The 12971-nt window shown below is 44.7% G+C and overlaps 1 protein-coding gene across 1 annotated transcript in view; it reads right to left on the bottom strand.

Annotated features, from left to right (window-relative positions):
* Positions 1–11729, bottom strand: part of capn9 (calpain 9) — a 57460-nt gene extending 45731 nt beyond the window's left edge. The window contains exons 1-2 of the mRNA XM_063039959.1: positions 11401–11729; positions 1226–1295 (exon numbers count right to left, since the gene is read on the bottom strand). Coding sequence (XP_062896029.1) covers positions 1226–1295; positions 11401–11625 — 295 coding nt within the window. The 5' untranslated portion in view covers positions 11626–11729. The remainder of the gene's footprint in view (positions 1–1225; positions 1296–11400) is intronic.
* Between the last annotated feature and the right edge of the window lie 1242 nt (positions 11730–12971).

Genomic DNA, 12971 nt, shown 5'->3' with positions numbered 1-12971 from the left:
CTCACATTCAACATTTCAGGAACAGCTTCTTCCCCTCCACCATCAGATTTCTGCATGGACTATGAACCCATGAACAGTACCTCACTATTCCTCTTTTGCACTAACAGCAAACTATTTATTTGTTTGTTTATTGTGACTTAGTGATTTTTATGTCTTGCAATTTACTGCTGTCACAAAACACTGTACAGACTATCAGTGCTAATAAACCCAATTCTGATTCAGAACCAGTTTCCCTCTGTAACCTGGGGTATGGCGTGCTGTGTTCACATCACTGATGGCTTCAAAGGGCACTCCAGGGACCTGGGAAATCACCCTGGCTGACACTACAGTACACAGGTGGTGAAATAGGCAGCACAGTAGTGCAGTGGTTAGTGTAACGCTTTACAGTGCCAGCGATCCATGATTGAGATTTAATTCCCACCGGGGTCAGTACATTCTCCAGCGTGGAGGGGGAGCTGGAAAGAAACTTAAAAGAAAGTCAGGGAAAGAACAGGAAAGTTTGTTTAGTCAGCAAGTCTGGAGGTCGAGGGCCCTGTCTTGGGTTGTCTGCATGTCAAAGATCCAACTTATGAAGTATTGGTCATCCTATGAAAGGAAAGACATTGCCAGGCTGGGGAGGGAGCAAAGGAGATTCATGAGGATCCTGACTGGACCTGAGGGCCTGAGCTATAGAGAGAGGTTGGTCACTTATTTCTTAGAAGAATGAGGGGTAACTCATTAGGTTTTAAAAAATCATGAGTTGTATGGATATCGTGGACAGTCAAAGTTTCCACGCCAGGGTCAGGGAGTACAAAACTAGGGGGACAGAAATACAAGATAAAAGGGGAAGATTTGAAAGAGACTCAAGAGGTAACTCCTTTACACAGAGGATAGTAAGTACCTAGAAGGAGCAACCAGAGGAAGTGAGTACATTTGCAACATTTAAGATGTACTTGGACAGGTACGTGGAGGGCTCTGGGCTGAATACAAACAACTGTTTGAATGTGAACTAGCATGGGTGATGTTGGGGTTGGCATCAACCAGTTGGTCCAAAAGACTTGTTTCCATATTGTGTTTCTCTATAACTCTATTACACTTCGTATCAAATCAGCACAAAACAAGGTTTCTATGGGAAGGTTCTAATGAAGTCATTTTAAGGGGTCTTTCAATCCTCTATGTTTAACAACAATAATTTTGTAAGAGACCCCACTTTTGGAAATGGTATTCATTCCTCAAAACCACTTACCCAGATCTCCCTGGCAAATATCTGTCCTTGTTGCTCCGCCAACAATGAACTTCGGGTCGCTTGAAATCTCCTGCAATCAAATAAATCAGCTTTTAAACATGTGACAATATGTTTGAAGGCGATCTCTCTACTTCCCTGCTCTTTCCCTGTGGTCTCACAAAGTTGTCATTTTCAAATTTCCCACTGAAATTTATCATTAAGTCTGTTTTGATCACCTTCTAGATCACAGCAAACTGCTGTCTTAACCAAAGAAAATCTCTCCACCTGTAATGTAAAATACAGAAACGATCAGTCCTGTGATTATTGGCAAATCCTGGGGTCGATAATGAAGGTCAAAGCCCAAAGGTCGAAAACCGAAGTCAGCCTATCTGAAAGTCAAGTCCTGGTGGCCAAGGCCCCTGTCTCAGGGCTTCTGGAAGTCAAAGATCCAATGTCCACATGTTTAAGGGTCTGGGCCAAGGATTGGACGTTAGAGGTCTGGAGGTGGCCTGTCCAGGGCTGGAGACCTGTCTCGGTCAGTGAGTGGGTGGTGGGGGGGGGGTGGTGTGTGGGAGAAAAGGAGCTGGTTATGCTGTTGTTGCTGGTTGTGTCCTTCTGCTGAATGCTATGGACATGCTATGTTGGCACCAGAATTGCAGACCGCCGCCAGCACATCCTTGGGTTGTGTTGATTGTGAACGCAAACAACGTATCTCACTGTATGGCTTGATGTACCTGATAAATCAATGACTCTGAATCAGCCAAAATGACCTGTGCTAGTGTTTCAAATCCACAATTGTTCCCCCACAAGTCTTCTTTATCTACCCCTCCAATATTATTTGTTTCAACCACTGTCTGCCCTCCCAGATTCAGCATTCTGTTCATCCTCCTGAATTCTCCACTGGACTCATCAATAACAATTTCATGCTAATGAGCCCTAGTTTTGGAATGGGAGTGGTGACATTTTCTACGTTTGCTTTAATGAGGTATGAAAACATCAAAGCCTACAAAATGCAGTGGATACTGCCCAGTCCATCACAGGATCAGCCCTTCCCACCACTGAGCACATCTACAAAGAGCACTACCTACAAGAAAGCAGCACCCATTATCAAGGACCTCCCCCCATCCACACTAGACTCTCTTCTCACTGCTGCCATCAGGAAGGATGTTCAGGTTCAGAAACAGTTATTACCCTTCAACCATCAGGTTCCTAAACTGGCGTGGATAACTTCACTCACCTCAACACAGAACTGAGTCCACAACCTATGGACTCACTTTCAAGGACTCTACAACTCATGTTCTCGTGATTACTTATTTATTTAGTATTTGCAGAGTTTGTCTTTCTCATTGGTTGTTTCTCAGTCTTTCTCTGTAGTTCTTCATTGATTTTTTTTTTGTTCTATGGTGAATGCCTGTTAGAAAATGAATCTGAAGGTCGTATACAGCGACATATGCACACTTTGATAATAAATTTAATGTGAACTTGAATTTTGAACTTTTCTTCATTTAGAAGATATTGATTAGGTTACATCTATAGAAGGGGTGGGGTGAATTGAATTGACGTTGTTCAACTTGTGTGGGATTTCCCCATGGTCTGGAACTGTCTGGACAAACCCATTGTGCATTTGCTTTGGAGCTGTGTACAAAGCGCAGTGACACAGCGGCGTAGTGGTTAACATAACATTCTATAGTGCCAGCGACAGGGGTTCAATTCCCACCGCTGTCTGTAAGGAGTTTGTATGTTCTCCATGACCACATGGGTTTCCTGTGGGTTCTCCAGTTTCCTCCCACAGTCCAAAGACATACAGGTATGTTGTGGACTTGCTATGTTGGTGCTGAGAAAATGGTGACACTTGCTGGCTGAACCCAGCACAATCTTCAGACTGTTGTTTGTTGACACAAATGATGCAATTCACTGAATGTTTTGATGTTTCCATATAAATGAGACAACTAAAGATAATTGCTAAAAAAATAACTTTAGCAGTTGTACGCAAGTCTAACAGAACTTCTGTTCACGTCTCCTTAGAATTGAAGCTCGGTTGGCTATCTGTATTACTGGCCTTTGCTTCCACAATCCATTTCAATACACTTCCCTAGAAATTAGAGCACCAGCCCTCTCAACCTTTGACCACAGATCCTTAAGGTTGAGAACACAGGATCTTTCACCTTTTTCTCTGCAAATATGTATAGATGATGTCACAGCCAGTAGTACGGGGTTGGTAATCAGGTGTACTTTCATGGTCTGACCGATCAGAGAACTTCACATTGGGTTAACATGGAGAATCCCAATAGCTCAGGGCTAAACCCAAGGCCTGGCCAATGAACAGGTCCCTCGGTGTCAAACCCAGATCAAAGGTGAGACATACTGGTAACTCACTCCCAGCCGGGCAAGGTCACTAAGAACTACTTCAATGACAGAAATTAGTTTAGTTCTCTTTGGAAGATGCAAAGGGATCTGATAGAGACATATGGAAGGGCACGGACATACTGGTGTTTTGTTGTCACATGCACCAAGATGCAGCAAAAATCTGGTCTTGCATACTACTTGTACAGATCAATTCTTTACAGAGTGCATTGAAAGGTAAAACAATACAAAATAAAGCGTAACAGCTAGAGAGAAAGTGCAGTGCAGGTGGACAATAAGGTGCAAGATCACAATGAGGTAGACTGTGAGGTCAAGAGTCCATCTTATCGTACAAGAGGTCCATTCAAGAATCTGACAACAGTGAGATAGAAGCTCTCCTAAATCCTGGTTGTATGTGCTTTCAGGCTTTTGCATCTTCTGCCCAGTGGGAGAGGGGAGAAGAGAGAATGCTTAGAGTGGGTGGAGTCTCTGGTTATGCTGTCTGTTTACTGAGGGAGCAAGAATTGGAGTCCATGGAGGGAAGGCTTGTTTTTGTGATGTATTGAGCTGTGACCACAGCTCTCTGCAGTTTCTTGAGGTTCTATGCTGAGCAGTTGCCCTACCATCATTATCTATCCAGACAAAATGCTTTCCATGAAGCATTGATAAAAATTAGTAAGGGTTGACAGGGACATGCCAGATTTCTTAAGGCTCCTGAGGAAGTAGAGGCATTGGTGAGCTTCTTTGGCCATGACATCAACATGGTTAGACCAGGAGATGGCCACACCTAGGAACTAGAAGCTCTCAACCATCCTTTTGACAGAGATAGACAAGAAGGCATGAAACACAAGTACACACACGCAATACTGGAGGATCTCCAGAGGCCCCAATGACCCTCTGATTTCAGCCTCCGAGGCCGACATGAGAGCATCCTTCAGGAGGGTGAACCTATGAAGAGGACTTCAGGAAGGGCAAGACGAAGGAACACATACCAATCCTCATAGAGGGATCAGAAGTGGAGAGAGTAGGTAGCTTCAAGTTCCTCGGTGTCAAGATCTCTGAGGATCTAACCTGGTCCCAGCACATTGATGTAGTCATAAAGAAGGCAAGACAGCAGCTATACTTTATTGGAGTTTGAAGCAGGTACCAATGTTGAATACGCAGGATCACTCACTCCAATCTGCTACCCCAATCCCCTTTCCCTCCTCTGGTGGGTCTCTTCTGCCAGTGAAACAGAATTCCCCATACTCCTCCTCATTCTTCTCCCTTCCTTTCCAGTCCTGAGGAAGGGCCTTGGCCTAAAACACCAACTGTTTGTTTATTCCTCTCCATTGATGCTGTCTGACTTGCTGAGATCCCCCAGCATTCTGTATGTTTTACTCTGGATTTCCAACATTTACAAAATCTCATGTTTGTAAGCAGGACACACGCAGGGTCCCAGGCATTGTGGTTAAATTCTTGTCAAAATCTGTTAACTGAATCAATTCATCAATTTCATTTTTAGTTATGTTTCATTTGAGCTGTTTTGATGGTTTGATGGATCGTACCAAAGGACGATCAATAGTTAACTACACAACTACGGGTCTGGAGACATAAATAGACCTGATTAATGAACCATTTTGGGTTTTATTTCATTATCACCATTATTGAAACTATCAAATTCAAAATTCATCCGCCAGCTGGCCAGGTGAGATTTGAACTCACATCTCCAAGACACTGGACTACATGTTCTATAATTTAACCATAGCTCTAGGGTCCTGTAACAACAGAGCGATAAGATTCTGTGTGGGATGGTATTTATCATTGTGCTTAAGTCTCCAGTATGGGATGCAAATCTATGATAATGTGGCTATTGCCTAATTAGCTGTCCTCAATGGTAGAATAGCGGCTGGCATAATGATTTACGGTATCAGCTACAGGATCACCACTCAATTCCCACCGGTGCCCAAGTAGATTGTACATTCTCGCCATGATCACGTGCATTTCTTCCGGGTGCTCCGGTTTCCCTCCCGCATTCCAAAGACGGACCAGGTAGGGTTAGTAATCTTTGGGCGTGCTGTGTTGTAGCCGGAAGTGGGCTGCCCCCAGCATGATCCTCGGTCGTTGGCTCAAAATGATGCATTTCGCTGTACGTTTCGAAGTACATGTGACAAACAATGCTAATCTTAAACCTTAACCCTTGGGCTCAAGCACTCAGCCACAGCTGCACAATAGTAAAACTCAGTCCAATGAGCGGACTCAGCACTATAGAATGCACATTTTTCTGTGTCCTGCCACCGGTCTCACTCCACCCATGAGCCGTGCCAATGGAATGCACTAATTCAGGGCCTGCTCAAATTGCACCGACACTTATCACATCTTGCATTGCATTCCTCTGTTGGGGCCAAACCCAGATGGGTTATGAATGATTTGTTTAATGTTCATTCTTTCTCGTTATTGATTGAGTGTGGATTCCACCCAGGATTTAAGTATGAATGGCACTCCCTTCTCCTATAGCTTCAAGATGAGACGTAGTGATAGAGGCAGATACATTAGGAGTATTTAAAAACTTAAGATAGGTACATGAATGATAGAAAAATGGAGGGCTATATAAGAGGGTTAGGGTTAGGGTTAGATTGACCTTAGGGTAGGTTAAAAGGCTGGTAAATCATGGGTGAAGGGCCTGTATTGTGCATTCTACACTCTAGAACAAGCAGGAGGCTTGGGAAGGGCAGTGGACTCTGAGGCACACCAGAAGACAGACAGGATGCTTGGGAAGGGGTAGTAAAACCCTGGATATCCCAGGGAGTAAGCATGAGGTTTAGGAAGGGGTGATTAAATCCTGGATGTCCTCAGGTATAAGCAGGAAACTTGGGAAGCGCAACGCACTCCAAGATGCAGCAAGCCATCTACCACCTTAATCCAGCAAAATGTGAACCAGAAACTAGATTGGAGAGAGGAGCAAGGTGAGCAAAAGAGGTTAACTATGACTTGGCAGTCAGAATCAGAATCAGGTTTATTATCACCAGCACAACGAAACCAAATTTCCCTCGGGATTAATAAAGTATATCTATCTATCTATGTGATGTGAAATGTGTTAGCTTAACAGCAGCAGTTCAATGCAATACATAACCTTGCAGAGAAAAAAAATAAACAAATCAATTATCTATATTAAATAGATTAAAAAGTGTGCAAAAACAGAAATACTGTATATTAAAAAGAGGGTGTGGGTACAAACAAAACTCACTCAGTACTAACAGTACCACCTTTCCATGCGAGCTGCCTTTTGTATTAGTCACTAAATCCAATTCACCATACTGGGTGGATGCAAAAGATCCTGCAGCTCCCTTTCAAAGAAGAGCAAGGGACTTCACCCTGTTTCTGCAACCAACATTAATGGCATGACCAACATCACCTGAAGGCAGATACACATTATTATCCCAATAACACACACAAAGTGCTGGAGGAACTCAACAGGTCAGGCAGGGTCTGTGGAGGGAAATACGCAGTGAATATTTTTGATCCACACCTTTCATCAGGACTCTCCAGCATTGTATTGCTCAAGGTTTCCAATATTTACTTTATTTAGAGACACAACACAGTAACAGATTCTTGCGGCCCAACACCACCACCCAATTACAGCCCTGTGATAAACTAACCTACTAACCCATATGTCTTTGGAATATGGGAGGAAACCAGAGCACCCAGAGGAAACCCACTCGATCATGGAGAGAACTTACAAACTCTTTATTAGCAGGAATTGAACCAGGGTCGCTGGCAGTATAGTAGCATTGTGCTAAAATGCTACACTACTGGACTGCCCATAAACCTGCAGAATCTCTTCTATTTCCCAGTGCTGTCTGAGAATTGTTATTATGTACCAACCAGCTGCCTTGTTGCCCTGCTTCGCACCAGCACCAGAATTCTACAGTTACCTCACTAAACTAGATAGTTGGGGACTAACTATTTCTATGTTGGCTTTTTGTTTCAGTTATAGAGTCACAGAGCACTACAGCACAGAAAAGGGTTGGCAGCCCATCCAGTCCATGCCAAGTGGTTATTTGATCTAGTCCCATTGACCTGCACGCAGACCAATTCCTTCCACATCCTTCTCTTCCTGGTATTTATCCAAATTTGTCTTAAATGTTGAAATCGAATCCACATCCAGCACTTGCACTGGCAGCTAGTTCCACACATGCACCACCCTCTGAGTGAAAACGTTCCCCTGAAATATTTTACCATCTAACCTATGACTTCTAGCCCTAATGTCACCCAACCCCAGTGGAAAATGCCTGCTTGCGTTTATCCTATCTATACCCCTTATAATTTTGTGTACCTCTATCAAATCTCTCCTCAAGGTCCTTACAGACAATAGTGGAAACTGAACCCCAATACAATCAAAAAAACAAAACAAAAATGATACAACCCATGGTATTTGAGAAGCTGTTATACAGAACCCAACCTTTCACTGTTCAGTGCTAGGTCTTGAGTCCCTGGACTCTGGTCTTGAGAGGCTACCACCAAGCAAGATGCTCCCCAGCCCTTCCCCCAGGCTGGAATCCTCCCTCTACATTCGTTACTCATCAGGAATGCTAAATATGTGCATATTTGGGAAGATATCAAAGCCTCACTTTACAAAATCCTGATGCCTCTCCCCATATCAGCATGGTGAGTATCGCCACACCTCAGGGACTGCAGTGGGTCAAGAAAACAGCTCACCACCTTCTCAAGGGAAAATGAGAATGGACAATTAAATGCTGGCTCAGCCTCCAAAAGACTACATTCCCTGAATGAATATTTTTTTTTAAACTGGCACTGAGGTCAAGAAAAATCTACAATCTTACTGAATGGTGAACCAAGTGTGAAAAGGTAAATGGCCTACTTGTCCCCTTGTTTGACATGCTTATGGGTACATCTGCATGAGTGACACCTTCAAAATAAGCTATCTCGTCAGTGAGGTGTTGCGATAAGTAGTAACCCTCCTCTTCTTCTCCCCCTTCTAAAAGACCAGCATTAAATCAGTACGGAAACAGGAACTGACAAACACAGAACATTACAACACAGTACAGGCCCTTCAGCCCACGATGCCCTGCCCACCTTTTAACCTACTCTCAAATCTGTCTAATTCTTCTCTCTGACATAGCCCACCATTTTTATATCATCCATGTGCCTATCTAAGAGTTGCTTAAATGCCCCTTATGTATCTGCATCTACCACCACCACCCCTGCAGAATGTGCCATGCACCCACCATTCTCTGTGTAAAAATAATACTTGTATCTGACATCCCCCCTATCCTCCAATCGCCTTAAAGCTATGCTCCTCCACCCTGGGGAAACATCTCTGGCTATCCACTCAATCTATGCATCCTGTACACCTCTAATCAAGTTGCCTCTCATCCTCCTTCATTCCAAAGAGAAAAGCCCCATTTCGAACAACCTTTCCTCACAAGACATGCTCTCTAATCCAGGCAACTTTGTGGTAAATCCCCTCTCTAAAGAACACCAAATGCTTGGGAACTCATACACATACAGTGCCCAGCAACTTGCATTTTCCCCTCTCTGTACCTACATGCACCCTATCCCCAGATAATTAAATGAACACCGTGCAATACATCTTAAAACAAAGCACTTAAGCACAAGAAGAGTTCACTTCTACTGCACACTTAACCAACAGCCCTGTGTATCGAGAATGCAGACGCAAGAGTCCCCTGTTCCCTGCACATGAACCCAGAGGACCTCCACAGGTCAAAGTCAAATTAATAATCAAAGTACATACACGTTACCTCATGCTACCATGAAATTCATTTTCTTGCAGGCATTTACAGGAAAATAAAGAAATACAAGGGAATTTATGAAAAACTATACCAACAAAGACTGACAAACAATCAATGTGCAAGAGACAAATAGTGCAAATAAATACACAGAGAACATGAGTGTAAAGGGAACACCTCTGAAGTTTGACAACTTCTGAAGGACCAGTTTCATTAAGTGAGTGTTCTTACTGAGATGGAGAAACAGGTCCATGTATAGACGTAATCTCACACCGAAGATACTTTCCGGAAGATTCTGAGGTTGGAAAACCATGGTTACCATCCCTCATGCAAGCTTCTTCCCCAAGAACACACCATGCATTCAAACCTGATTAGCATGATAAGTTCTTCCATTCCCATGTACATGGGCTGCGAATTCACACACTTCAGTCTAAATCCAAAATGTAAAGCCCTCAGAACTCGCAAATGGTTCCTTGTGAACACAGTTCCCCGTCCTGTGGGCAGAGCTACCAGACCCAAGGGGACCTGTAACTCTGGGGCAGTCAGAAGCCCAATGTCCGAATGTCCAGTGGAGGTTGGAGGCCCAGGAGACTGGGCTGGAGGACTGACTGTATGCGGGTGGGTGGGAGGGTGGGAGGGTGGGAGGGAGGACAAGGGCTTGCTCTGCTGCCGTTGCCACTGCCTGTGTTATCTGCTGTACATTGCGGGCTGTCATGTTGGCACTGAAATGTGTGGTGACACCTACAAGCTGCCCCCAGCACATCCTTGGGTTGTGTTGGTTGTTAAACCTCATTTCACTGCATGTTTCAATGTATGTGTCACAAATAAATGAATCTGAATCTGACCTGAGAGATTTAACATTGTGTGCACATGTGTGCATGTGTGTCTCAGTCCCAGTATCTAGCCCTTGACCCCAATATAACAAACCCTTAGCTTCACGCGTGCACAGTACATTTCTTGTACATAACTCTAAGTCTCTTGTATACTTCAAGCACATCCTGATTACAGTCTTTTATATCCACAGACCCATATGCACAGATTCCATACACATTTCCTTTAGTCCAAGATACACAGACCACCTCCCTCGTACACAGCCCTCTGTCCTTGGTATACAGTCCACAGTCCCTTGTACACAGTCCTGTGTTCCTGCTACACCAACCACACCCCCCTGATATTCAGTATAAGCAATGCCTCCTGGTACACATCCCGCTCTCTGCTAGACAATCCCTGTCATCAGTGCGCAGCTCCCTGTCCCTGTTACACACCCACAGCCCCTCGTACACAGTACCTTCTGCACAGGCCCAGTCTCTGGTCTGCAGACCACAGTATCATGAATGCAAACTCTAGCCCTGGTACATACACCCAGTCCCTTGCACACAAACCCAGTCCCTGTTACACAGACACCAGGACCACATACAAGCCCTAATCCCTAGTATATGGTCTCGGTTTCTATAACATAGATCCCAGTCCTCAGTAGACAGACTCTAGTACCAAGCATACAGCACCCAATCCCAAATACACAGATCCCAATTCCCAGTACAAAGACCCCAGTCCCCCATACACAGTCCTTAGTCACAAGCACACACTCCCGACTCCCAAGCCAAAATCCTCAGTACACAGACCTGGTCCTTGTTATACAAACCCCAGTACCCAATCCCTAGTACACAGTCTCATAAAACACAGAATCCAATCCCCAATACACAGACCCTAGTCACAATCCCTAATACACAGATCCAAGTCCACAGCACACAGACCTTAGACCCTCGTACACAGACCCCAATCCCTCGTAGTCTCAGTCCCTAATGCACAGACCCCAATCCCTCGTAGTCTCAGTCCCTAATGCACAGAACCCAATCCCCAGTACACAAACCTCAGTAGCAAGTATACAATCCCAGTCCCTACTACACGGACCCCGATCTCCAGAACATAGACCAGAGTCGTAAGCACAAGTACCGTTCATTCCCTGATATTAGACCCCAACCCCCAGTACCAACCACTGTTAACCTGGACTTTGACACACACACCCCAATCCTTGAGCACTGAATTCTGCTCTCATTTACAATCTCCAGCATCGTTAGCCCCCTTACCCCTCCCGGTACTTACTTTGGGCCGTTTCCACTCGAAGGTAACTGAAGGCTTCTCGCTGTAGAAGAGTGATGATTCTTCGGCCGGAAACTCATGGTCCTCGAACAGAACACCGTCCTTCAGGCACTGCTTCTTCAGCTGTTGGTAGGTCAGTTTCCTGGCTTTAACTCCCATCGTACCTCGGTCCTTGACCGCCTTCTTCTTCTGCGAGCCGCCGCTCGCCGAGGAGAACACATAAGACATGTCGGCGCGCTGAAGAGCGGGGAATCACTTCACCTGCCGGTGTGAGACTGTGCCTGGTTTCCTCGTCCTACCTGCTCCTAAAGTGCCCCGCCTGCCGCTGTTGGCTTGGTGTCTCCTCCTACACTCGTTGCTATGCCAACACTAAAACTGCCAATACCCTGGGGAAGACTAAATTCTCTCCAGCCCTGACCCTAAGGCTCTCCTCCCTGAGGATTAAAGGCGCAAGCCACACCTTAGTTGCCTCTGTCACTTCTTAAAACCCATTCCTATACGCATCTAGCTCTCGACCCCAAAACACAAAACTCCTAGTTCCACATACATCGTAAGCGCCTTGTATATAATTCCGCATTGTATCTCATGAATAAAATTCTACAGCTTCAAGTGCTTTCTACAAAGACCCGAGTCCTGAATGCAGACGTCCTCAATTCCTTCGGATTCAGATTCAGATTGTATTCTTCTGGAAGTATTTCAAGACACTGATTCAGAGTAAAGTTTGCATTAACAACCAACGCACCCAAGGATGTGCTGGAGCAGTCCGTTAAGTGTCACCACACGTTCCAGCACCAACATCACGTACCCACCTTCTTCAACACAGCAACAATATATCTCAACACAGAACAACACACATCCTGCCTGGGTAGTCTACAATTCCGTGGCAAGATCTTTGAATTCTCCAACTTCCGGCAAACTTCCTCTCTTTCCTCCTAGCCCTCTCAGTTCTTCCAACACTCATTCCAGCCCCCATCACACTCTTTCTTTCCCCTCATCCATCCTCTCCATCCGCCAGACCTCACCTACCCTCACCAACCCCCTGTTTTAGCTCCATGCTCTTCCTGTCAGATTCCATAATCTGCAGCCCCCTGTAAGCTCCACCAATCATCTCCCATCCTCTGCCGCTATTTCCTCTACCTACTCCTCCATCTGCCTATTATCACCCCCTTCTCATCTAGATCCACCTATCATCTGCCAGCTACTTTTCCTCCACCTTTTTATACCGGCTATCCCTCCCCCCCCCCCCGACTACATTAAGGTTCTCGACCCAAAATATCAATTGTCCATTTTCCTCCACAGATGCTGCCTGACCTGCTAAGTTGCTCCAGGTTCCAGCATTTACAGTATTTTTTGCCATCTTCAAATTATATTGTGAGATAACATTATGCTTGGTGGTTATTAATAACTTCTTTCCACTGTATTTGTTAGTCTGTTTTAATATTCTTAATATTTGTATTTATTTTTTATTGTTAATAAATGGATTCAATAAACAAAGAACAAAGATCAATACAGCACAGAACAGGCCCTTCAGCCCACAATGTTGTGCCAACCCTTTACCTACTCCAAGATCAATG

The sequence above is a fragment of the Mobula hypostoma genome, chromosome 2, assembly GCF_963921235.1.
Source record: "Mobula hypostoma chromosome 2, sMobHyp1.1, whole genome shotgun sequence".
Classification (NCBI taxonomy): Eukaryota; Metazoa; Chordata; class Chondrichthyes; order Myliobatiformes; family Myliobatidae; genus Mobula; species Mobula hypostoma.
The sequence above is the reverse complement of the archived record's forward strand: the minus strand, read 5'-3'. Positions and strand labels throughout refer to the sequence as shown.